This window comes from Coregonus clupeaformis, chromosome 21 (assembly GCF_020615455.1).
Source record: "Coregonus clupeaformis isolate EN_2021a chromosome 21, ASM2061545v1, whole genome shotgun sequence".
Taxonomy (NCBI): Eukaryota; Metazoa; Chordata; class Actinopteri; order Salmoniformes; family Salmonidae; genus Coregonus; species Coregonus clupeaformis.
Window position 1 is genome coordinate 49812986 of NC_059212.1, and position 26080 is coordinate 49839065.

Sequence of the window (26080 nt, forward strand, 5' to 3'; positions counted from 1 at the left end):
AGAGGAGGAGAGAGGAGAGGGGAGGGCAGAGGAGAGGACAACTCTCGTGGCAGTGAGCTTTTTACCCAAGGGAGCCAAATGGCCGGTAACGTCACATCACATGACTACAGGAGACAAGCTGCTGCTGCAGCGACAGTGGATGAACAGTTCCAATGGAAGAAGACAAACTAGAACTATATCTTAGTGTTTATCAAGCCTAATGAAACTGCCTTGTGACCGACCTCTCAGGTTCATTGAAATATAAAACAGGTATCGAAACAGACAGACTGACAGACAAAGGGACAGATGGATAGACAGAGACAGACACCTAGTCAGGCAGACAGAGACAGATGGACAGAGACGGACATGACAAACAGACAGACACAGCGAGCCAGCCAGACAGACATAGACACATACAGACAGACGAACAGCGACAGCCAGAGAAACAGACTGAGACAAACAGACTGAGACAGGCAGAGAGACAGGCAGACGAACTGCGATACCCAGAGACAAACAGACAGAAACAGTGAGACAGGCAGAGAGACAGGCAGGGAAATAAAACGTTTATTTAGTGAAATCTGTGTTTTTACATCCTGTTAAAGAGTTCAGTAGGCTCCTCTGGATGAAATCACACATCATCATCTTCATCATCAGGTTTCACACAATAACAATATTTCCAATCAATGTAGTGATCAATCATTAGAGTTACAGCACAGTAAAAAAAAAAAAATCTTTGCAATATAAAGTAACATGATAAATATTCTGAAGTGTTTGCTCCTCCAATCACCACCACTATAAAACACTTTGGTTGCATCCCAAATGGCACCCTTTTCCCCATTTAGTGCAGTTCTTTTGACCAGAGCCCATCGAGCTCTGGTCAAAAGTAGTGCACTTTATAGAGATTTTTTTATTTATTTTTTAAACTTCTCTATTCGGAACTTGGAATATAATTTTAGCTGTTAAATACTTTGATAGTGTTTATTAGATTTGATGAAAATCTCTTTCAAGAGCTTCATCTATTGTCAGAAGTGGTCCAGGAAATATTGATGGTCCGACTCCATCCTTTGTTATATCATCATATTCAGACTGATACAGACATGGATTAGAGAAAACTATAGATGTTATTATTTATTTTTTTATACTGTGAAACGTAAATATAACAAAGAGTTTCAGTAACGCATTGTATTTTACAAATGAAAAGAGGAAGAATTATTCCTATAATTATTCTGGCTAATATTTGGACACCACATTTTCATACTATGTATACTGTACCGCTGTAAACGACAAGACATCTTTAACGTCTTCTCTTTTCTTTCTCGTTTAGAAAATATTGTTTTGGTTCTTTGTGAACGACAGATTGCATAAACTACTAGCCTCTGTCCCAAATGGCATCCTATTCCCTACATAGTGCACTACTTTTGACCAGGGCCCATAGGGCTATGACCTAAAGTAGTGCACTAGATAGGGCGCCATTTGGGACACATCCCTAGAATCAGCTAGCGCTCCAGCCCACCCGTCCTAATCCTCTCCACACAGTAAACTCTTCCATTCACAGTTTGGTTGTGTCCATAATGTCTTGTTGTTCTTCCGTCCGAACACAGATCATTAAACAGTTTTCAACTATGTCCTCTGGTGAACTGGCTTGGGGTTAAAAGTCCTTGGCTAAACATAGATGATTCTTATTATGTACAAATAAAATATGCATCAAACACCACCAAGCTGGGAAGAAGAGAGGAAGGGTAGTTTGTTCTCTGTGGACCGTCTGTATCCCTCTTTCCCTGTCCCTTTGTGTCCAGTAACCTAGGTAACCAACCACCTCCAAGCATCATTGGCTACTGAGAGCAGGTGCTCTGATGACCAACAAGGAAATCAGTGCGGATTTGATACATGACACAAAAATAATTACAGCGAGAACGTAGGTTTAAAGGAATAGTTGTTAAAAAAAAAATGACACGAGTGGCTTTCGTCCAAAATGGCACCCCATTCCCTAGTGCACCACACGTAGGGAGCCATTTGGGACGCGTCCACACACTATGTGAGATTGGTTTGGCAAGTTAGCGTCGCTTGTCTGAGAGCCCCGGCAGCTCTCTCTCTCTCTCTCTCTCTCTATCCAACAGCAGGACGCTCTTTGATGATGTCATCGCTGAGTTGTCTGGTAACAATGCAGAGTTAACGGCGGCGGCGTGCTTCGTCCGCTCACACACACACACACCAAGTTCACACACACTCCTCGGCTGACATCAGGAGAGGGTTGATGTACTCAAACCCTTCGAACTCCGACTGGTCGATCTTCTTCACCACATCACTGGAACACACACACAGGAAAGGAACAGCGGTTAACGGGGTCCTATGACGTTACTGATCAGTAAGCAAATCACAGGTCTAGTAACCTCCATCATAAAACTGGGATATAAATGATCCATGATGAAAGACAGCGACAGTCTGACCAGACAGCCATTAGGACACTCACTCGTCATCAGGCGTGAGCTGGATGGGCTCGTTGGTGAACTGGGTGTCGAAGCTGTCCAGTCCAAACTCTCCTGAGATGTTGGGTTTGAACGGAGGAGCCACCTGCTTTTGCTCCATCTGAAACAACACAAGGCAATGAGGTCAGAGGTCAGACACACACACAATCAAAGAGACATCCACACATACAGCTTGAGACTCTTGTTTAAAATAATGTATATGAAGTTATTTACCATATGCTTTTATCCAAAGCTACTTACAGCCAACCTTGTACTCCAAGCACCATGTTTCAACCAACAAGCCTTATTTACAAAATACTTTAAATGGAGGTCAGTGTATGAAACAGTCAATTTAACTATGTCAAGAAAAACACTACTACAGAACTCTCCTGGAAATAGTTCAGAACCATTTCAAACCAGAGAAGATAAACCATGTCTAACAAACAATAATTTAACCAAAAGCCAATCTCCCTCTTTCTCTCTGAAACGATAACAGTGACTGTGCTTTGGCTCAGTGGAAACTTCACTGTAAACTCACAACCCAGACAGACAGCCTGCAGTGTGTTGACCCAGTACTGCCCCCCCCTGCAGGTAGACGATAATACTGCATGGCCAGGCTGCCACCTGTTGTTTATGAGGTGAGACTGAGTGGAGGGGGAGGCAGCTCAGCAGTGTAACTCGATCCCTCCAGACAGAGAGCCAGCCAGCCAGCCAGCCAGCCAGCCAGCCAGTCAGCCAGCCAGCCAGCCAGCCAGCCAGCCAGCCAGCCAGCCAGCCAGTCAGTAGACAGGACAGCAACAGTCCAGACCAAACAGAGAAAAGAGGTCAGGCTGCTCCTGAGCTGGTCTGGGACTGGATGGACTGGAGGCATGTCTGGAGGCTGGTCTGTTTGTTTGGCTAGCAGGTGGGGTGGGAGAGACTACCCTGGGAGTGTGTATGGCCCATTACCATGGTTAGACTCAATTCCTTTTCAATTCAGGAAGTAAACTGAAATTCCTATTGTATTTTTCCAGAATATTGAAAATCTGAATTGACTGAATTGAAATGGAATAGACCCCAACCCTGGTGTCTGTTGTTTTTAGATTGCTGCAACCAAATTGCCAGGCAACGGGAAAATAACATCTGGTTAGTCATGTTGCTGCTTATTCTCTGGTGGTGACCCTCAAACTACAACAGAACCACTGTGACATAACCACTTAGTCCAGGAATAAGCTTTAATGGGAGTCTGAGAAACCTGCCCTTAGAGAACCGATACATCTAATTGGCCTGTCTTGTTCCCTGGCGGGGAAGAAGCCTGTCTGGGCCAGTCTAAGGTGATGACCCTCAACTACGTGGAAACAGTATGGGAGTTGATTTGTCTCACTGTCCGTCATTCACAGTGTTGGGAGTTCATTTCGTTGGTGAGAATTCTGCTGCTTTGTTTGAATGAAAGCAATGATTCACTGTCTCTGTATGTGTTGGGCCATGGTGCTTTGGCATACCTAAACACCAGAAAACACTGATAGAACAGATTAAAGACAGACAGAGAGTTCCATTGAAGAGAAAGATAGAAGACACGATGACTCACAAGGTCCCAGTCTACGTTTCTGAAGAAGGGATGACCCATGATGTCAGCGAAGCCCGTCTGGGGGTGACAGCCTAGCCGCTCCTTAGGTTCCTGGGAGAAAGACAGAAGAGAGGGAGGGAGGGGAGAGATAGAAGAGAGGGAGGGAGGGAGGGAGGGAGGGAGGGAGGGAGGGAAGGAGGGAGGGAGGGAAGGAGAGTAAAGGTTAATTACATCATGGTCAGAGGGAAGTGTGACATGACCTTGTTAGGATTGATCTGCCTGCCTGTGTGTGTGTGTGTGTGTGTGTGTGTGTGTGTGTGTGTGTGTGTGTGTGTGTGTGTGGTAATTACCTTGTTGAGGAAGCCCTTGAGGACGCTGGCAGCTTTGACTGACAACGACCGAGGAATCCTGATCGGTTTTTCCAATATTACTACAGAGAGGAGAGAGAAGATTCACTTTTTTTTTTTCTTTCTCATAAAGAAAGGTATCTTTAGATTTTAGAGTGTTTTCACAACAGTGACAGTTGGGATATGAAGAGAGAGGTTGTGAAAAATACCTTATTGAAAACTATATGCTGACACTGTAGACGTGTGTGCCAGACAATGCAGCATTACCGCTACACCAGCCAGGCCACAACAACATCAGACTTTTGACTAGAGGTGCACAACAGTAGGGTTGGGCAGTATCCAGATTTTCATAGTCCTTCTCTCGTCCCGGGATTTAAGGTATTACCGGTTTAGTACACAAGGGGGCGCCAAAGAACGCCAAGAAAGCACATTGGGCGTCTATTACCAGAATGCTAACAAAATTAGCACAAGTAATAGCGAATTTCAAAAGGAGGCTGCTAGCTAAATATGCTAACGAGCGCAAATTAAAATAAACGAATTGCAAAGACAGGCAGTCCAGCTCATGAAGCTATACATGTATAGGTAGGAGCTACCGAATGTCATTTTAGGTGAGTTTGGACATTTACAAGCAAATGTGAACGAAAGACATTGCAAATGAACAAAGTTTTGACGCATGCTTGTCTGAAGGAAGAACAGTACCGTGTACACAGTGTGTCTGTGTGGAGTCTGGAGTCGCTTGGGCAACAGGCCTGCCTGCTCTGCTCAGAGAAGATCGGGGAGGAGCCGACAGGCCGAGAATGGAGAGGATAAACCATTTCTAGGAAATCAAGCTGCATTGGCAGCTGTACAGATAACTCATCCAAAGGGCTTTGACTTCTCAAACCGCAGACAGCTAACACAATATGATTGCCCCGTCACTTTATTAATTCAGCCACTAACTTCGATAACTAGCAAGTTAAACTTAGGGGTCACGTTAAAACAGAATTTTTCGTTTTTCACGCAGGGGAAAAATTTATATCTTGCTGCGTTTTGTAAACGCAGACCTAAAATGCTTCTTATTGTAATTTCTGTTCGGCATCAAACTAATTTTGTGCTTCAGTTGCACGTCTCCACTCAGATGACAATTGACGAACGGGTATTCTATAGGCAGACAGCTATCTGACTGAGGTGGGGCTACTTTTCTGCGGTACTTTTCTCAGTGTAGCCAGCCTTCTTTTCTCCAGTAAAATGCAAGATAAACTTTAAGCAAAACATTAGGAAATGTAGCTGGCTACATTTGGTCAATGATAAACATCAGAAATATGATGGCCATGCATCGTGTTTTGCAAAAAATACCTTGCACTTCTGTTGTCATCTGATGAAAATGAAGCTATCTTCTGCCGAATGTGTTGCACTAATGTATTTTCTGTGAAGGAAAACTATCGTTGCACGTCCCTTATCACTCTATTGAAGCAAAAAAACACTGTTGACTTTCAATATAAAACGCGACCCCTGTCAATACACAGCTGGACTCACCTGATCCTGCTTTCTCCCGTTGTGATATTTACAAACACAAGTGACTGGGTCAACTGTTCTGGGGAACTACGGTAAACTTCATAATGTAAAATAATGTGGTGAAATGAAGAACGCGATCTGCTTCATCTCCTAATGTATTGCACAAGCTGACTGCAGGTATTTACTTAATAAGTAGCTACAAATATTAAAATATGTTGAAAAACTTCAAAGAAATAGTTTCAACCATATTGAAAAACCATCCCATGGCTATTTCCAAATACCCCGGAATACTGCATATACAGTATATCGCCCAAGCCTAGTTGCACAGATTTCATTTTTTGCTGACTTATCAGAGTACCATGTACTTTTTCTTGAGGATCGGCCAACACAGAGTAACGATATGACTACTTTCCATAACATTAACTTTGACCCTGTCCTAACAGCGTTACCTTGGAAGAGGAAGTCTTCTGTGTTCTGGTCTGGGTTGTCGGAGCTTCCTACGATGTCGAAGGGCGACCGTCCAGCCATCATCTCAAACATCAGCACCCCCAGAGCCCACCAGTCCACGCTGAAGCCATAGTCCTCTCCTCTCAGTATCTCAGGGGCGATGTAGTTGGGGGTCCCACAGAACGTACTGGTGGTGTCTCCTGGTCTCAAGCCCTCCTACAGAGCACAGGAAGGACACCCATCTCACAACGTCCAGGTCCCGTTCGTCTCAGTTGGTAGAGCATGATGCTTGCAACGCCAGGGTCGTGGGTTCCATTCCCACAGTGGACCAGTACGAAAATGTATGCACTCACTACTGTTAGTCGCTCTAGATAACATTCTCTGCTAAATTACTAAAATGTAACACACACACACACACACACACACACACAAGCTTAGATGTACAGGGACAACCGCATACACACGCCAGCACACAAAAAGATAAGACACAGTACAGACAGACAGACACCAACGGACACCAACGGACACCAACGGACACCCACCTTGCACATGCCGTAGTCAGTGAGTTTGATGTGCCCTTCAGACTCCAGCAGCACGTTGTCCAGTTTGAGGTCTCTGTAGATGATGCCTCTCTCATGGAGGTAGTTCAACGCCAAGCTGATCTCGGCCGAGTAAAACCTGACACACACAGAGAGATGGTGAAGAACTAGTCAGACTCACCACCATCTTAGAGCTACAGAGATAATCACCAAGCCCTTGGTTAGTAGAATCAGAAGTGTAATCATTAGTCCATGCAGCTGCAAAACGGAACACTTTGCAACAAAAAAAAAAAAACGACTTTCTATTGGCATTGGACAAATTCAGGTAGGATCCCTCCACGTTTGCGTCCATTTAAGAAACGTTTTGCAACAGAATTGGCATAATGAATACGCCCCAGGTGTGCTAGAGCTGTTGGCCTGCCCCAAAGGTTCTAGGTTCGAAGACACGTGAATTTTATGTCTGGCAACGTGAGCCTACTGTGGGAGAACACAGATGTGCCGTCCTGGGTGTTTCAGATCAACGGACATCATATACGCCTCAAATTCAAATCTGGACCTCGAAGCCAGTTCCACTGCTTTAATAGAATAATTTGCTTCCCTCTAAATCAGGGACTGATTTATCCCGGGGACACCAGCTGGATGCAATTCATTATCAGGTAGAACAGAAATGCAGCAGTACTCCGGACCTCCTCGGGTGAGATTGAAACAGCCCGGGGAATATACATTATTTTAAGCCAGGTGTAGCCATGACATCACTGTTCTCACCTGGCGTGTTCCTCTGGTATTTTCCTCTGTCTCTGCATGTGGAACATCAGGTCTCCTCCGTTCACATATTCTATGATAAAGAACAGTCTGCTCTCCGTCTGGAAACAGGAGTGTAGCCCCACTAGGAAGGGGTGGTTGGACGCCTGCTCAAACACGTGCTTCTCTGTCTGGACCCAGTCGATGTCCTACAACACAGGGAATAACACACACACACACTATTTGGAAATCAAGTCTTAAACACGACTAAAAAAGTTCTTAGTAGAAATGACCAGCCGCCGACAGACGGGCAGACAGGAAGACAGGCAAACAGAGACGACTGACAGGCAGAGACAGACAGGATGCAAAATGAGACAGTGGATGTTAGGAGTGAGAATGGCTGAACACACAGTGAATGGTGTTGATAGACTGCTCCCATCTGATGAGGGCTGCAGAATAAGAGTGATTTTGTGATTTCTGGCAATCTGAGCACAGTGAGTGGATGACCTAATGATGTGAGGAGAGTGACAATGTATGAACACAGTGAATAGTGACAGACCTCTATTGACTGACAATAATAATAGGTCTGAACAGAGAAGACAGAGGAGACAGAGAGGGGAGACAGAGAGGGGAGACAGAGAGGGGAGACAGAGAGGGGAGACAGAGAGGGGAGACAGAGAGGAGACAGAGAGAAGACAGAGAGAGGAGGAATGGCACAGATGATCGGTCAGGTAGCACCTCTCAAAGTGTCAATCATGTGTGTATGTAAGTGTGTGCTTACGGGTATCAGTGTGTGTGTGTTTTTATAGTACCTCGTCGTCGTTGACCAGCTCCTTCTTAACCACCTTCATGGCGTAGATCCTCTCAGTCTTCTTGAGTCGGACCAGCAGGACCTTAGCATAGCTGCCCCGGCCGATCACGCTCAGCAGATCAAAGTCCACCAGACCCAGACTGGACGCTGACTTCCCTGGGTCTCTGCTGCAGCGCGCCTACAGGACAGACAGACAGACAGACAGAGTTAGACATGAGAGGCAGACAGATAAACAGACATGAGACAGACAGAAACAGACGTCAGACAGACAGACATTTGGCAACAAACACTTCTGACCTCTTTCTCTTCTCCATCGTAGTTCAGACTCTCACTGGACTCTCTGTTCTGAGGACCTGAGAGAGAGAGAGAAAGACAGAGAGAGAGAGAGAGAGAGACAGAGGGAGGAGGTTCACTTCTCCCCCTAGACACTAGAGCGTAATATAAGATAGTTCCTAGTGGGAATGTTAAGCCTTCTCATTCAGCCAGCCACCAGTAGAGCACCTGACTGGACTTAAAGCTCACTTCCTGCAGCTTAGTGACTGAGGTCTAGAGACACATGGTCTAAAGAAACTATTAATTTATTGTTTATCTATTTTTTCTCACCAAGGCTAGTTTTCTAAGTCCTTAAAAAAAGCAGTGTGTGTGTGTTACCTGGCTGTTCAGAGTGGTCTAATGGAGTGATGGAGGATCCCCTATCAGGCCCCATGATGGGCTCCTAGAGAGAGAGAGATGGAAATAGAGAGATAGAGATAAAGAGGAATCATTGAGCAATACTGAGGCACAAAGTATTTCCAGTCAGTCCTTTATGAGTCCGAGGTAAAACTCAGGGCCCACAGTTTAAGAAGAGGCTCTGACTGAACCAAGGTAAAACTCAGGGCCCACAGAAGAGGCTCTCTGCATCTCACCTGGATCTGTCTCCCACACTCAACGCTGACCAGTTTGTGGCACTTCTTGTGGACCAGCAGTTTGCAGTTGATGCATTTGTAGCCCTGCCGCCCCAGACCCCAGATACGGTCCGTACAGATGGCGCAGTGAGCTCTCTACGATGAGTACAGAGGGGAGACAACAGACAAAAAAAGTTAGACAACCACACCCACCTTCAAAATATCAACTTATCATTAAAACAGCTAAGTCACTGATTGGGATAGAAGAGCGAGATGGAGTGAAAGAGGGAGAGGAGAGAAACAGAGAGGATTTCTCACCCTGTTGAAGCGTTTAGCCTGGAAGGCATGACCACCGGAGTAGTAGAGCTTCCTCCAACGCCTCGCCCCACGACGATAAATAGACCCTGAGGAACAGAACAACACAGGGGTTACTGGAACAAGTGTGTGTGTGTGTCCGAGAGAGAGATACTCCAATCTTCAGAAAACAATGATTTGGATAGAAGAGGGACAAGTAGAGATGTAGACGTACTGTCCTCTCCTGGACAGGGCATGCCAGGCTTCTCTGGGATACATGGAAACACTAGAAGAAGAAAAGGGAAAACCACGGTTGCGATGAACAATTCCTACATCACACGTGTGTGTGTGCCAGAGGTGGGGTAGAGTGGATGTTCTCATTATCTAGCAGACTTGGCACCCCTCTGTGCCCTTCCCCCTATCCTCCACCTCCCCTCCTCTCCTCTCCCACCTCTGGTCTCCTCCTCCTCTTGCTCTTAACCTGTGACCTTCCTTCCTCTCCAGTGTTGATAAAAGACAACCAATCTCACATGCACTGACACACAGACTACTCTGTAAACACCTGTCTAGTTCCTGGTGATTGTGAGGCTGTCTGATGTTTGTCTAGTTAGCAGAAGGAGAGGATCAGTGTAGCAGACAGAGAGTGACTTATAATGGTGTCTGCTGTTCAATTAAATAAATACATTGAATTAGGTTATGAAAGCTCAATGCATTTATTCTGTTGTTGGATGTTGTCTGCACTGTCAGCCCAGCAAATATTTCCCCTTGGGGTATCAATACAGTTTATAGAACTGGGGCGGCAGGTAGCCTAGTGGTTAAGCACGATGGGCCAGTAACCGAAACGTACCTGGTTCAAATCCCAGAGCCGACTAGGTGACAAATCTGTCCAGCTGGTCATGTCCCCCCCACAGTATCTGACCAGCTGAGCAAGGCACTTAACCGTAATTGCTCCCGTAAATCGCTCTGGATAGGAGCGTCTGCTAAATGACTAAAATGTTTTTTTTTTAATGGAAAGATTATGTATTTATTATGTTGTCAGATGTAGAAGGTCATGTTACCGTGGATGATGAGTTCAGAGTCTTTGTTGAGTTCGTAGAGCCTCAGGGCTTCCACCAGCTCCAGCTGAGACGATACTGTACACGGGTCACCTGTGAGGACAGAGAGAGATGGGTCATGGCTGGGTCTCAAATCACACCACTCTGGTCAGATACGGGGGGCATGACCAGCTGGTCAGATACTGTGGGGGGACATGACCAGCTAGTCAGACACTGTGGGGGGGCATGACCAGCTGGTCAGATACTGTGGGGGGCATGACCAGCTGGTCAGATACTGTGGGGGACATGACCAGCTAGTCAGACACTGTGGGGGGGGCATGACCAGCTGGTCAGATACTGTGGGGGGGGCATGACCAGCTGGTCAGATACTGTGGGGGACATGACCAGCTAGTCAGACACTGTGGGGGGGGCATGACCAGCTGGTCAGATACTGTGGGGGGCATGACCAGCTGGTCAGATACTGTGGGGGGCATGACCAGCTGGTCAGATACTGTGGGGGGACATGACCAGCTGGTCAGATACTGTGGGGGGGGGCATGACCAGCTGGTCAGATACTGTGGGGGGACATGACCAGCTGGTCAGATACTGTGGGGGGACATGACCAGCTGGTCAGATACTGTGGGGGGGGGCATGACCAGCTGGTCAGATACTGTGGGGGGACATGACCAGCTCATGACCATCTCATGCTCTGACTGCAGCTGGGAGGGACTGCTGCGCAAGGACTGGGCCGGCTGTGAGTGCTTTGGGACGGGGGTGGGGCCCATGGCAGCACCCGCTGCTCGTTGAGAAGAGTAAGAACGATACGTGCTTTCACGTCAGAGTCTCCAATAGTCTCCAATAACACCAGAAAAAGTCGCTAGATTTGTTGCTAGTCGCTTTTTTGAAAATGTGTTGCTAGAGGGGTCTGAAAACTCGCTAAGTATAGCGACAAAGTCGCTAAGTTGGCAACACTGAGTGTCATTTGAGATCTGCCCATAAAAGACTGTAGACATCTGTAAAGGATGAGAAAGATGCATTAATGAATTTATGAATGGACGAACGGATGGAGGTGGATATATAGGAGAACTATGGTAAACAAACCTTCTTCATCGATCCACTTCATGGTGAAGAGCTGGTCGTTGTCCATGCAGCACATGTCTTTGACCTCCCCGTACAGCCCCTCGTAGGAGATGGACGGCTCAAAGTGTGTGATCATGATGTCCCTGAGAGGGGACAGGATACATTAACACACACCCTTACTTACCGTACTCAAAGTGGCCCCGTATTCACAAAGTAGGAGCGCTGATCTGAGATCAGGTACCCTCTGTCCATATAATTTGATCTAAAACGCTAAACTGATCCAAGATCAACAACACTACTACCCTAAGATCCTTTGTAAATACGGGCTAGTTACAGTTATGCGTAGGGTCACATGACCTGACCAGGAAAAAACAGAAAGATATAAAAGAGAGATATGAATGTGAGATGGTGAAATCCTGTTTTTGTAGCTGTAGTGGCTTGCTATTGCAGTGAATGTCCTCTAGTCCCACACCTAACTCTAGTAGTCTAGATCAGGGATGGTCAACTGGTCAGCCACCAATTGTGCAAGTTCTCCCACTTAAGAAGATGAGAGAGGCCTGTAATTTTCATCATAGGTACACGTCAACTATGACAGACAAATTGAGAAAAAAAATCCTGAAAATCACATTGTAGGATTTTTAATGAATTTATTTGCAAATTATGGTGGAAAATAAGTATTTGGTCACCTACAAACAAGCAAGATTTCTGGCTCTCACAGACCTGTAACTTCTTCTTTAAGAGGCTCCTCTGTCCTCCACTCGCTACCTGTATTAATGGCACCTGTTTGAACTTGTTATCAGTATAAAAGACACCTGTCCACAACCTCAAACAGTCACACTCCAAACTCCACTATGGCCAAGACCAAAGAGCTGTCAAAGGACACCAGAAACAAAATTGTAGACCTGCACCAGGCTGGGAAGACTGAATCTGCAATACGTAAGCAGCTTGGTTTGAAGAAATCAACTGTGGGAGCAATTATTAGGAAATGGAAGACATACAAGACCACTGATAATCTCCCTCGATCTGGGGCTCCACGCAAGATCTCACCCCGTGGGGTCAAAATGATCACAAGAACGGTGAGCAAAAATCCCAGAACCACACGGGGGGACCTAGTGAATGACCTGCAGAGAGCTGGGACCAAAGTAACAAAGCCTACCATCAGTAACACACTACGCCGCCAGGGACTCAAATCCTGCAGTGCCAGACGTATCCCCCTGCTTAAGCCAGTACATGTCCAGGCCCGTCTGAAGTTTGCTAGAGTGCATTTGGATGATCCAGAAGAGGATTGGGAGAATGGCATATGGTCAGATGAAACCAAAATATAACTTTTTGGTAAAAACTCAACTTGTCGTGTTTGGAGGACGAGGAATGGTGAGTTGCATCCAAAGAACACCATACTTACTGTGAAGCATGGGGGTGGAAACATCATGCTTTGGGGCTGTTTTTCTGCAAAGGGACCAGGACGACTGATCCGTGTAAAGGAAAGAATGAATGGGGCCATGTATCGTGAGATTTTGAGTGAAAACCTCCTTCCATCAGCAAGGGCATTGAAGATGAAACGTGGCTGGGTCTTTCAGCATGACAATGATCCCAAACACAGCGCCGGGCAACTGAAGGAGTGGCTTCGTAAGAAGCATTTCAAGGTCCTGGAGTGGCCTAGCCAGTCTCCAGATCTCAACCCCATAGAAAATCTTTGGAGGGAGTTGAAAGTCCGTGTTGCCCAGCGACAGCCCCAAAACATCACTGCTCTAGAGGAGATCTGCATGGAGGAATGGGCCGAAATACCAGCAACAGTGTGTGAAAACCTTGTGAAGACTTACAGAAAACGTTTGACCTGTGTCATTGCCAACAAAGGGTATATAACAAAGTATTGAGAAACTTTTGTTATTGACCAAATACTTATTTTCCACCATAATTTGCAAATACATTTATTAAAAATCCTACAATGTGATTTTCTGGATTTTTTATCTCATTTTGTCTGTCATAGTTGACGTGTACCTATGATGAAAATTACAGGCCTCTCATCTTTTTAAGTGGGAGAACTTGCACAATTGGTGGCTGACTAAATACTTTTCCCCCACTGTATATACATACACACCTATCTATCTATATATATATATATATATATATATATATATATATATATATATATATATATATATATATATATACACACATACATACACACATACAGTGGGGAGAACAAGTATTTGATACACTGCCGATTTTGCAGGTTTTCCTACTTACAAAGCATGTAGAGGTCTGTAATTTTTATCATAGGTACACTTAAAAATCCAGAAAATCACATTGTATGATTTTTAAGTAATTAATTTGCATTTTATTGCATGACATAAGTATTTGATCACCTACCAACCAGTAAGAATTCCGGCTCTCACAGACCTGTTAGTTTTTCTTTAAGAAGCCCTCCTGTTCTCCACTCATTACCTGTATTAACTGCACCTGTTTGAACTTGTTACCTGTATAAAAGACACCTGTCCACACACTCAATCAAACATACTCCAACCTCTCCACAATGGCCAAGACCAGAGAGCTGTGTAAGGACATCAGGGATAAAATTGTAGACCTGCACAAGGCTGGGATGGGCTACAGGACAATAGGCAAGCAGCTTGGTGAGAAGGCAACAACTGTTGGCGCAATTATTAGAAAATGGAAGAAGTTCAAGATGACGGTCAATCACCCTCGGTCTGGGACTCCATGTAAGATCTCACCTCGTGGGGCATCAATGATCATGAAGAAGGTGAGGGATCAGCCCAGAACTACACGGCAGTACCTGGTCAATGACCTGAAGAGAGCTGGGACCACAGTCTCAAAGAAAACCATTAGTAACACACTACGCAGTCATGGATTAAAATCCTGCAGTGCACGCAAGGTCCCCCTGCTCAAGCCAGCGCATGTCCAGGCCCGTCTGAAGTTTGCCAATGACCATCTGGATGATCCAGAGGAGGAATGGGAGAAGGTCATGTGGTCTGATGAGACAAAAATATAGCTTTTTGGTCTAAACTCCACACGCCGTGTTTGGAGGAAGAAGGATGAGTAAAACCCCAAGAATACCATCCCAACCGTGAAGCATGGAGGTGGAAACATCATTCTTTGGGGATGCTTTTCTGCAAAGGGGACAGGGCGACTGCACCGTATTGAGGGGAGGATGGATGGGGCCATGTATCACGAGATCTTGGCCAACAACCTCCTTCCCTCAGTAAGAGCATTGAAGATGGGTCGTGGCTGGGTCTTCCAGCATGACAACGACCCGAAACACACAGCCAGGGCAACTAAGGAGTGGCTCCGTAAGAAGCATCTCAAGGTCCTGGAGTGGCCTAGCCAGTCTCCAGACCTGAACCCAATAGAACATCTTTGGAGGGATCTGAGAGTCCGTATTGCCCAGCAACAGCCCCGAAACCTGAAGGATATGGAGAAGGTCTGTATGGAGGAGTGGGCCAAAATGCCTGCTGCAGTGTGTGCAAACCTGGTCAAGACCTACAGGAAACGTATGATCTCTGTAATTGCAAACAAAGGTTTCTGTACCAAATATTAAGTTCTGCTTTTCTGATGTATCAAATACTTATGTCATGCAATAAAATGCAAATTAATTACTTAAAAATCATACAATGTGATTTTCTGGATTTTTGTTTTAGATTCCGTCTCTCACAGTTGAAGTGTACCTATGATAAAAATTATAGACCTCTACATGCTTTGTAAGTAGGAAAACCTGCAAAATCGGCAGTGTATCAAATACTTGTTCTCTCCACTGTATGTATGCATGTATGTATATATATATATATATATATATATATATATATATTAGTGAGGGAAAAAAGTATTTGATCCCCTGCAGATTTTGTACCTTTGCCCACTGACAAAGAAATGATCAGTCTATAATTTTAATGGTAGGTTTATTTGAACAGTGAGAGACAGAATAACAACAAAAAGATCCAGAAAAACGCATGTCAAAAATGTTATAAATTGATTTGCATTTTAATGAGGGAAATAAGTATTTGACCCCCCTGCAAAACATTACTTAGTACTTGGTTTCGAGGCTGACGTTTGGCAACTCGAACCTTCAGCTCCCTCCACAGATTTTCTATGGGATTAAGGTCTGGAGACTGGCTAGGCCACTCCAGGACCTAAATGTGCTTCTTCTTGAGCCACTCCTTTGTTGCCTTGGCCGTGTGTTTTGGGTCATTGTCATGCTGGAATACCCATCCACGACCCATTTTCAATGCCCTGGCTGAGGGAAGGAGGTTCTCACCCAAGATTTGACGGTACATGGCCCCGTCCATTGTTCCTTTGATGCCGTGAAGTTGTCCTGTCCCCTTAGCAGAAAAACACCCCCAAAGCATGTTTCCACCTCCATGTTTGACAGTGGGGTTGGTGTTCTTGGGGTCATAGGCAGCATTCCTCCTCCTCCAAACACGGCGAGTTGAGTTGATGCCAAAGAGCTCCATTTTGGTCTCATCTGACCACAACACTTCCACCCAGTTGTCCTCTGAATCATTCAGATGTTCATTGGCAAACGTCAGACGGGCATGTTTATGTGCTTTCTTGAGCAGGGGGACCTTGCGGGCGCTGCGGGATTTCAGTCCTTCACGACGTAGTGTGTTACCAATTGTTTTCTTGGTGACTATGGTCCCAGCTGCCTTGAGATCATTGACAAGATCCTCCCGTGTAGTTCTGGGCTGATTCCTCACCGTTCTCATGATCATTGCAACTCCACAAGGTGAGATCTTGCATGGAGCCCCAGGCCGAGGGAGATTGACAGTTCTTTTGTGTTTCTTCCATTTGCGAATAATCGCACCAACTGGTCACCTTCTCACCAAGCTGCTTGGCGATGGTCTTGTAGCCCATTCCAGCCTTGTGTAGGTCTACAATCTTGTCCCTGACATCCTTGGAGAGCTCTTTGGTCTTGGCCATTGTGGAGAGTTTGGAATCTGATTGATTGAGTGATTGCTTCTGTGCACAGGTGTCATTTATACAGGTAACAAGCTGAGATTAGGAGCACTCCCTAATCTCAGCTCGTTACCTGTATAAAAGACACCTGGGAGCCAGAAATCTTTCTGATTGAAAGGGGGTCAAATACTTATTTCCCTCATTAAAATGCAAATCAATTTATAACATTTTTGACATGCGTTTTTCTGGATTTTTTTGTTGTTATTCTGTCTCTCACTGTTCAAATAAACCTACCATTAAAATTATAGACTGATCATTTCTTTGTCAGTGGGCAAATGTACAAAATCAGCAGGGGATCAAATACTTTTTTCCCTCACTGTATATACACACATACATATACACACACATACACTGCTCAAAAAAATAAAGGGAACACTTAAACAACACAATGTAACTCCAAGTCAATCACTCTTCTGTGAAATCAAACTGTCCACTTAGGAAGCAACACTGATTGACAATAAATTTCACATGCTGTTGTGCAAATGGAATAGACAACAGGTGGAAATTATAGGCAATTAGCAAGACACCCCCAATAAAGGACTGGTTTTGCAGGTGGTGACCACAGACCACTTCTCAGTTCCTATGCTTCCTGGCTGATGTTTTGGTCACTTTTGAATGCTGGCGGTGCTTTCACTCTAGTGGTAGCATGAGACAGAGTCTACAACCCACACAAGTGGCTCAGGTAGTGCAGCTCATCCAGGATGGCACATCAATGTGAGCTGTGGCAAGAAGGTTTGCTGTGTCTGTCAGAGCATGGAGGCGCTACCAGGAGACAGGCCAGTACATCAGGAGACGTGGAGGAGGCCGTAGGAGGGCAACAACCCAGCAGCAGGACTGCTACCTCCGCCTTTGTGCAAGGAGGAGCAGGAGGAGCACTGCCAGAGCCCTGCAAAATTACCTCCAGCAGGCCACAAATGTGCATGTGTCTGCTCAAACGGTCAGAAACAGACTCCATGAGGGTGGTATGAGGGCCCGACGTCCACAGGTGGGGGTTGTGCTTACAGCCCAACACCGTGCAGGACGTTTGGCATTTGCCAGAGAACACCAAGATTGGCAAATTCGCCACTGGCGCCCTGTGCTCTTCACAGATGAAAGCAGGTTCACACTGAACACATGTGACAGACGTGACAGAGTCTGGAGACGCCGTGGAGAATGTTCTGCTGCCTGCAACATCCTCCAGCATGACCGGTTTGGCGGTGGGTCAGTCATGGTGTGGGGGTGGCATTTCTTTGGGGGGCCGCACAGCCCTCCATGTGCTCGCCAGAGGTAGCCTGACTGCCATTAGGTACCGAGATGAGATCCTCAGACCCCTTGTGAGACCATATGCTGGTGCGGTTGGCCCTGGGTTCCTCCTAATGCAAGACAATGCTAGACCTCATGTGGCTGGAGTGTGTCAGCAGTTCCTGCAAGAGGAAGGCATTGATGCTATGGACTGGCCCGCCCGTTCCCCAGACCTGAATCCAATTGAGCACATCATGTCTTGCTCCATCCACCAACGCCACGTTGCACCACAGACTGTCCAGGAGTTGGCGGATGCTTTAGTCCAGGTCTGGGAGGAGATCCCTCAGGAGACCATCCGCCACCTCATCAGGAGCATGCCCAGGCGTTGTAGGGAGGTCATACAGGCACGTGGAGGCCACACACACTACTGAGCCTCATTTTGACTTGTTTTAAGGACATTACATCAAAGTTGGATCAGCCTGTAGTGTGGTTTTCCACTTTAATTTTGAGGGAGAGAGAGACCTGTTCCCACAAGAAAAGGGCAACCAGTGAAGAACAAACACCACTGTAAATACAACCCATAATTATGTTGATTTATTTTCCCTTTTGTACTTTAACTATCTGCACATCATTGCAACACTGTATATATACATAATATAACATTTGAAATGTCTCTATTCCTTTCAAACTTTTGTGAGTGTAACATTTACTGTTCATTTTTGATTGTTTATTTCACTTTGTTTTTTTTGATTATTTTAAAAATTGCTTGGGCAATGTAAACATACGTTTCCCAATAAAGCCCTTTGAGTTGAATTAAGAGAGGAGTAAAGGTCATCACAGCCAATCTGACCCCTGAGGACAGCACCAGCCCTCTCACTCTCTTTACTACCATCATTAAACAAACCTGTCTCCAGCCCCAGTCCCAGACCCCATCCCGCTGGGTCTCTTTACAGGGGGACAGTAAAACTGCAGCTCTCCCAGAGACACCACCCACACTGACAATGTCAAGCTCATCAGGACAGACCGACATCCACCTGCACAGAACAGGACCCATCCTCCTTCCACAGGGCCTATAGACCAGACTGGGACCCATCCTCCTTCCACAGGGCCTATACACCAGTCTAGGACCCATCCTCCTTCCACAGGGCCTATACACCAGTCTAGGACCCATCCTCCTTCCACAGGGCCTATACACCAGTCTAGGACCAATCCTCCTTCCACAGGGCCTATACACCAGTCTAGGACCCATCCTCCTTCCACAGGGCCTATACACCAGTCTAGGACCCATCCTCCTTCCACAGGGCCTATACACCAGTCTAGGACCCATCCTCCTTCCACAGGGCCTATACACCAGTCTAGGACCCATCCTCCTTCCACAGGGCCTATACACCAGTCTAGGACCCATCCTCCTTCCACAGGGCCTATAGACCAGACTGGGACCCATCCTCCTTCCACAGGGCCTATACACCAGTCTAGGACCCATCCTCCTTCCACAGGGCCTATAGACCAGTCTAGGACACATCCTCCTTCCACAGGGCCTATAGACCAGTCTAGGACACATCCTCCTTCCACAGGGCCTATACACCAGACTAGGACCCATCCTCCTTCCACAGGGCCTATACACCAGTCTAGGACCCATCCTCCTTCCACAGGGCCTATAGACCAGTCTAGGACACATCCTCCTTCCACAGGGCCTATAGACCAGTCTAGGACACATCCTCCTTCCACAGGGCCTATACACCAGTCTAGGACCCATCCTCCTTCCACAGGGCCTATACACCAGTCTAGGACCCATCCTCCTTCCACAGGGCCTATAGACCAGTCTAGGACCCATCCTCCTTCCACAGGGCCTATACACCAGTCTAGGACCCATCCTCCTTCCACAGGGCCTATACACCAGTCTAGGACCCATCCTCCTTCCACAGGGTCTATACACCAGTCTAGGACCCATCCTCCTTCCACAGGGCCTATACACCAGTCTAGGACCCATCCTCCTTCCACAGGGTCTATACACCAGTCTAGTGCTTTCACATGATCACGTCAGTCCGTATGGAAAAGGTCAACATTTGTATGCTTTCATCCTAAATAATATATATTTTTAAATCACTGCGCCTCTTTCCCCTCAAATGATCACGGCAGTCTGAGTAAGGTCATACGGAAGCTGAAAGTACTAGAAATACTTCAACACTGTATGATGCTGTGCTATGTAAGGTGTGGCAGTAAAGAATATGGCAGCGTACAACAGTGTGTGTGCAGGTATTTCTACTACTTCCATTTTGTGGGCTCAGTTGGATGTGCTAGTGTATGACTACATTACTTTGAAGAAGTGCATAGCCTACTATAGGTGAGCTCATCATTCCAGGCGTAGAATGACAGAGGCTCTTGGCAGACAGAGAATCGGCTGGTGTCCCCTACATTCCATTCCCCCCCCTCTCTTTTTCTCTCTCACATTCTCTCTAGCTTCCTCCTTCATATTCTCTCTTTCCTTCTCTCTTGATTCTAGGGTTGACGCGATAACAGTATTACAATATTTACCCCTCTCTCTCCCTCCCCCCCCTCTCTCTCTCCCTCCCTCCCCCTCCTCTCTCCCCCCCCTCCCCCTGTCTCTCTCCCCCCTCCCCCTCTCTCTCTCCCCCTCCCCCTCTCTCTCCCCTCCCCCTCCTCTCTCTCTCTCCCCCCACCCCCCTCAATTCAATTTCAATTTCAATTTAAGGGCTTTATTGGCATGGGAAACGTGTGTTAACATTGCCAAAGCAAGTGAAGTAGATAGTAAACAAAAGTGAAATAAACAATAAATATTAACAGTAAACATTACACTCAGAAGTTTCAAAAGAATAAAGACATTTCAAATGTCATATTATGTATATATATATACAGTGTTGTAACAATGTGCAAATAGTTATAGTACAAATGGGAAAATAAATAAACATAAATATGGGTTGTATTTACACTGGTTGCCCTTTTCTTGTGGCAACAGGTCACAAATATTGCAGCTGTGATGGCACACTGTGGTTTTTCACCCAGTAGATAAGGGAGTTTATCAAAATTGGGTTTGTTTTCAAATTCTTTGTGGATCGCTGTAATCTGAGGGAAATATGTGTCTCTAATATGGTCATACATTTGGCAGGAGGTTAGGAAGTGCAGCTCAGTTTCCACCTCATTTTGTGGCAGTGTGCACATAGCCTGTCTTCTCTTGAGAGCCAGGTCTGCCTACGGCGGCCTTTCTCAATAGCAAGGCTATGCTCACTGAGTCTGTACATAGTCAAAGCTTTCCTTAAGTTTGGGTCAGTCACAGTGGTCAGGTATTCTGCCACTGTGTACTCTCTGTTTAGGGCCAAATAGCATTCTAGTTTGCTCTGTTTTTTTGTTTGTTCTTTCCAATGTGTCAAGTAATTCTCTTTTTGTTTTCTCATGATTTGGTTGGATCTAGTTGTGTTGTTGTTGTTGTTGTCCTGGGGCTGTGTGGGGTCTGTTTGTGTTTGTGAACAGAGCCCCAGGACAAGCTTACTTAGGGGACTCTTCTCCAAGTTCATCTCTCTGTAGGTGATGGCTTTGTTATGGAAGGTTTGGGAATCGCTTCCTTTTAAGTGGTTATAGAATTTAACAGCTCTTTTCTGGATTTTGATAATTAGTGGGTATTGGCCTAATTCTGCTCTGCATGCATTATTTGGTGTTTTACGTAGTACACGGAGGATGTTTTTGCAGAATTCTGCATGCAGAGTCTCAATTTGGTGTTTGTCCCATTTTGTGAATTCTTGGTTGGTGAGCGGACCCCAGACCTCAGAACCATAAAGGGCAATGGGTTCTATAACTGATTCAAGTATTTTTAGCCAGATCCTAATTGGTATGTCAAATTTTATGTTCCTTCTGATGGCATAGAAGGCCCTTCTTGCCTTGTCTCTCAGATCGTTCACAGCTTTGTGGAGGTTACCTGTGGCGCTGATGTTTAGGCCGAGGTATGTATCGTTTTTGTGTGCTCTAGGGTGCTCTAGGGCAACGGTGTCTCTCCCCGCCCCCCCTCTTCTCTCCCCCCCTCTCCCGGCTCCCCTGTAAATAACATTTTTCAAATAATAATAATAATAATAATAATAATAATAATAATATGCCATTTAGCAGACGCTTTTATCCAAAGCGACTTACAGTCATGCGTGCATACATTTTTGTGTATGGGTGGTCCCGGGGATCGAACCCACTACCCTGGCGTTACAAGCGCCATGCTCTACCAGCTGAGCTACAGAGGACCAAATCTGGCCCCCGTAAGAATATTGATGAATAGCCCTGGCATAAAGGGTACAGTGGTTGTTGTTGAATAGCCCTGGCATAAAGGGTACAGTGGTTGATGTTGAATAGCGCTGAAAGCCATTGGTTATCAGGCTATTATGATAACTGTAAGATGGTGGGAAGGGGGGGGGGGGGGGCTTTCATTGAATATAAGAACATGATGACAACACAGTCAGATACACTTGCCTTCCTCTTTACAAAGCCAGGGGTGAGTCCATTTGGCATCCTAGTCCATATATAGTGCACTACTTTTGACCAGAGCCCTATGAGCCCTGGTCAAAAGTAGTGCACTTTATAGGGAATGGGTGCCATTTGGGACACAGATCAGGCCTTTGTGTTGTGCACTGATGCAGACAGAGTGCTGCTATTAAAGACAGGCCCTGCTTGCTTACCAAGAGAGGAAAATAATCTCTCTCTCACCCTAGTTTTCTGTCAAACATTCAACCTGCCTTCCTCAGGAATCCTGCCTCTGGTTTGGTGGTCATTGGCCCTGTGTATTTATGTCAAACTGGCCATTATTATAGGACAGTATGAAAGCATATCTTTTTTTCCCACATTGATTTATACAGGTAAGGGCAGAGCCATGGAAACAGTATATGACTGATAAAAGGAAGTACAGCAGATATATAGGAACAGAATTGATGGTTAGAATCAGAAATGACATTCCGATGAGTGCCAACACATGTAGGCCTAGCCTGGATCCAAACTGAATTGTTCTGTTTCACCATGAAGTGAAACATTATAATTCCACTTGGATCCAGGCTAACAGAGACAAGCTTTTCTCTAGAATAAAATATTATTGGCTTTACCGCTGTTCATTCTAAAATGTATAGAACAGCCAATGCTTATATAGCCTGGTTGCCTTAATAATGAGTGGCATGTCCCTGCACTTGACCAATCAATGAAATGCTTCATTCCAGAAACATATTGTTTAATTACCCAGGGACGATACAGTACTGGCTGGGCGGGCGGGTATGTAGAGTTAGTGGCAAATACAACAGGTCTGGCAGAAGTTACTGGTAATACACGTTTGGCCAGTCTCTCTCTGGGCAAAACCACAATCACAGACTCGGCATCACACAAGGAGTGTTAGGCAACACCTGTGTGTGACAAGTGATTTCCATCTCAGAATATAATTACCGATGACCATTCACTAGCTATAATTGAACCACAAACAGCGACATCTGAAAATAGGCTCTCTAATCTATTGCAAATAAAACGATTAATCACTGTAAATAAAAAAAGGTATCAATGGCTGGGATTGCTTCAAAATAATGTAAAACTTCAAAAGATGCTGTAAAAAAATGTGGTTAACATCAAGCATTATTAACATGATGTCAGTCTAGCTGTGAGAACACGCCAGCTTCAGTAGCTGGCGAGTATCAAACATCCAGCTAACGTTAGCTTGCTTCATCACCAACACCAGTTAGCTAGCCTCTAAGTACGTTCAATGTAACGTTAGTTTAGTCATGTCTCAGAACCTGTAGCCATTAAGCCATTAAACAATGGGAGAAGTTTCACTTGCTTAAAATAGATTTGAGATAAAGAACTTGCATGCTAACTGGCTAACATTAGCCTGTCAAGTTTATCTCTACCTAGCTAACTAGCTGGCTAATAAAGCCTAGCCCAAGTTCCTAGCGAGTCAAATAACGATTTGTTTAATCCCAAAACAAATAGCGAATCCTAACTGTGTACTTACCCTTTGTAGTAGGCTTTTACCCGGACTTGGTGAGGGTTCTCGCCGGGGTGAGACATGATGCTGTCCCGCAACGTCGGCATCATAAACTCTCAGATTCTGACGCTCCCCTCGCCAAAGATGCCTTCCTTCTGCGGCTAATTTAGCCGTGTACCACGCCCTAAACCCTCTTCTGTACTTGTATCGATAGATAAAACAATTAGCTAGCTGACTATCATTGGAAACCAACAATTGGCGCTTTCTTAATTTTACAAAATCCAGACATAAAGTAATATAAAACTTCAGGAATCCGCCTAACACTCCCTACTACTGTAAAGGCCTCACGACGGACGAATCCATTAGCGGAATGTAATAGGGGCCAAAAATAACAAACTAAGCAAGAAGATACACTGTCGCAGACAATATTTTGTACATAAACATATATATATATATATATATATATATATATGTATATAATACAAGGCGAATCATGATAATCTCATATCTTGTAATGATAGACAATGAGTACATTTTCAGTTCAACACAATACTGTAAATATGAATGTGTTCGCCAGCATTCCGATTGTACCAACTGAAATGCGAGGGGGATAGTCTACATTTGATTTGGTCCAGACTCAGACCAGCCTCGTACGAACCATCCTGATCTCGGGCTAGACCTTTGTGAGGTCCTTGGGAATTAAATTGTTTATGGCCATTTCTACATATAATTTCAATTCTATAAAAATATAATGTGGAAGTTGGAAATTGAGTTCTTGATATGAAAATCATATTTTGGAAATAGAGATTGGTATTATTGGCTGCCTTTACCATACAAAACTAGCCAACGTTACAGTTATATAGAATCTATGATGATGCATGAATGACAGATACCAGCAGAGTTCTGTTCAACATCAGCATAATTTATGAAGTCTGGAAAACCTGGGGCCTCTTTTCCCGAGTCTTGTGCCCCCTAGTGTCTCCTGAGTGGCGCAGTGGTCTAAGGCACTGCATCGCAGTGCTAGCTGTGCCACTAGAGATCCTGGTTCGAATCCAGGCTCTGTCACAGCCGGCCGCGACCGGGAGACTCATGCGCAGCGCACAATTGGCCTAGCGTTGTCCAGGGTAGGGGAGGGAATGGCCGGCAGGGATGTAGCTCAGTTGATAGAGCATGGCGTTTGCAACGCCAGGGTTGTGGGTTCAATTCCCACGGGGGACCAGTATGAAAAAAATATATATGCATTCACTAACTGTAAGTCGCTCTGGATAAGAGCGTCTGCTAAATGACTAAAATGTAAATGTAAAATGTAGTGGACATACGAAGGCCTAGTATTGCAATATATACTGCCAGTAAAACTTGACTGTTTGTTTGTTGAATGATTAAGCTTGCATTGATTCTCAAACGCTCCCACAAAAAGACTAGACACATAACTATTTGTATATAGGCCTACAAATAAGATACATTGGAGTCAGCCTTTGGCATGCACCTTGTGCACTCTCAATTGTGCAATGTATTTGTGAAAGCAGGAGCACTTACTATTTTCTACATCTAAAATATAACCTTTTGCTTTCTCCCCGAGCAGAAGAACACAGAATCAGGTCATTAAAAATGATGATGTCTTGTAAAAATTTTTTATGAACATTTCTTTTTACAGTAAAGACCTCTGCTCTGTTGTGTAAGGTCTTCCCGCACTGCAAGTGATGCTGTGTCTAGGTTTTCATTCCGTCCGTTCTAAAGCTTGACGCATTAGAACATGATTGTGATTGTGACAGTCTGAACCAGCGGGGTTTCGTTCGGCCACTTCGTCATGGGTCAGGTCTAGTAACAAATCCAACCAGGTAACAGCGGTGATAGGTCAACGATTGTGCATGGATGTATAGGTCTATTATATGCGGCTATATAATTGGCCAAGGAATTAGATGATGATGCCCAAACTGAATATATTTTCTGTAGACTAATAAATTACTTATAAAGGCATTATTATCCGATTTTATTTTGAAATAATGAATACATAAATAATCGTTATGATAGGCTATACATGGGGCGTTTTACAGCCTATAGTTGACAGCACTGCACATGCATGAATTTCCCCAAGTCTAGAAATGCATTCTACACATGATTTAACTACAATTGTTCATATAGATTTTAAGTTGCATAACGGATTTGATGCATTGCTATCACTGCATGAACATTTGTCTAACTTTCACCAGTCAGCTTTTTGTCAGTGCATGGTTGTGGCTTAGGGTTGGAATAATTTGTCTGTCCAGCACAATAACTCCT

At 45.1% G+C, this 26080-nt stretch overlaps 1 protein-coding gene across 2 annotated transcripts; it reads right to left on the reverse strand.

Moving 5' to 3' along the window:
• Positions 1 to 527: 527 nt before the first annotated feature.
• Positions 528 to 24175, reverse strand: LOC121535405 (protein kinase C iota type-like). 2 transcript variants are annotated; one of them, XM_041842443.2, is made up of 16 exons: positions 23828 to 24175; positions 11683 to 11804; positions 10606 to 10695; positions 9783 to 9833; positions 9572 to 9657; positions 9275 to 9409; positions 9021 to 9084; positions 8667 to 8722; positions 8371 to 8547; positions 7583 to 7767; positions 6821 to 6956; positions 6281 to 6494; positions 4341 to 4420; positions 4012 to 4101; positions 2450 to 2565; positions 528 to 2284 (listed from the first exon to the last, which is right to left on the reverse strand). In XM_041842443.2, exons 1-16 carry the CDS (start codon positions 23908 to 23910, stop codon positions 2197 to 2199), a joined length of 1773 nt encoding a protein of 590 aa, XP_041698377.1. In that variant the 5' UTR covers positions 23911 to 24175; the 3' UTR covers positions 528 to 2196. The 2 variants fall into 2 exon arrangements, with proteins under 2 accessions (XP_041698377.1, XP_041698378.1); XM_041842444.2 differs by lacking the exon at positions 9783 to 9833.
• Between the last annotated feature and the right edge of the window lie 1905 nt (positions 24176 to 26080).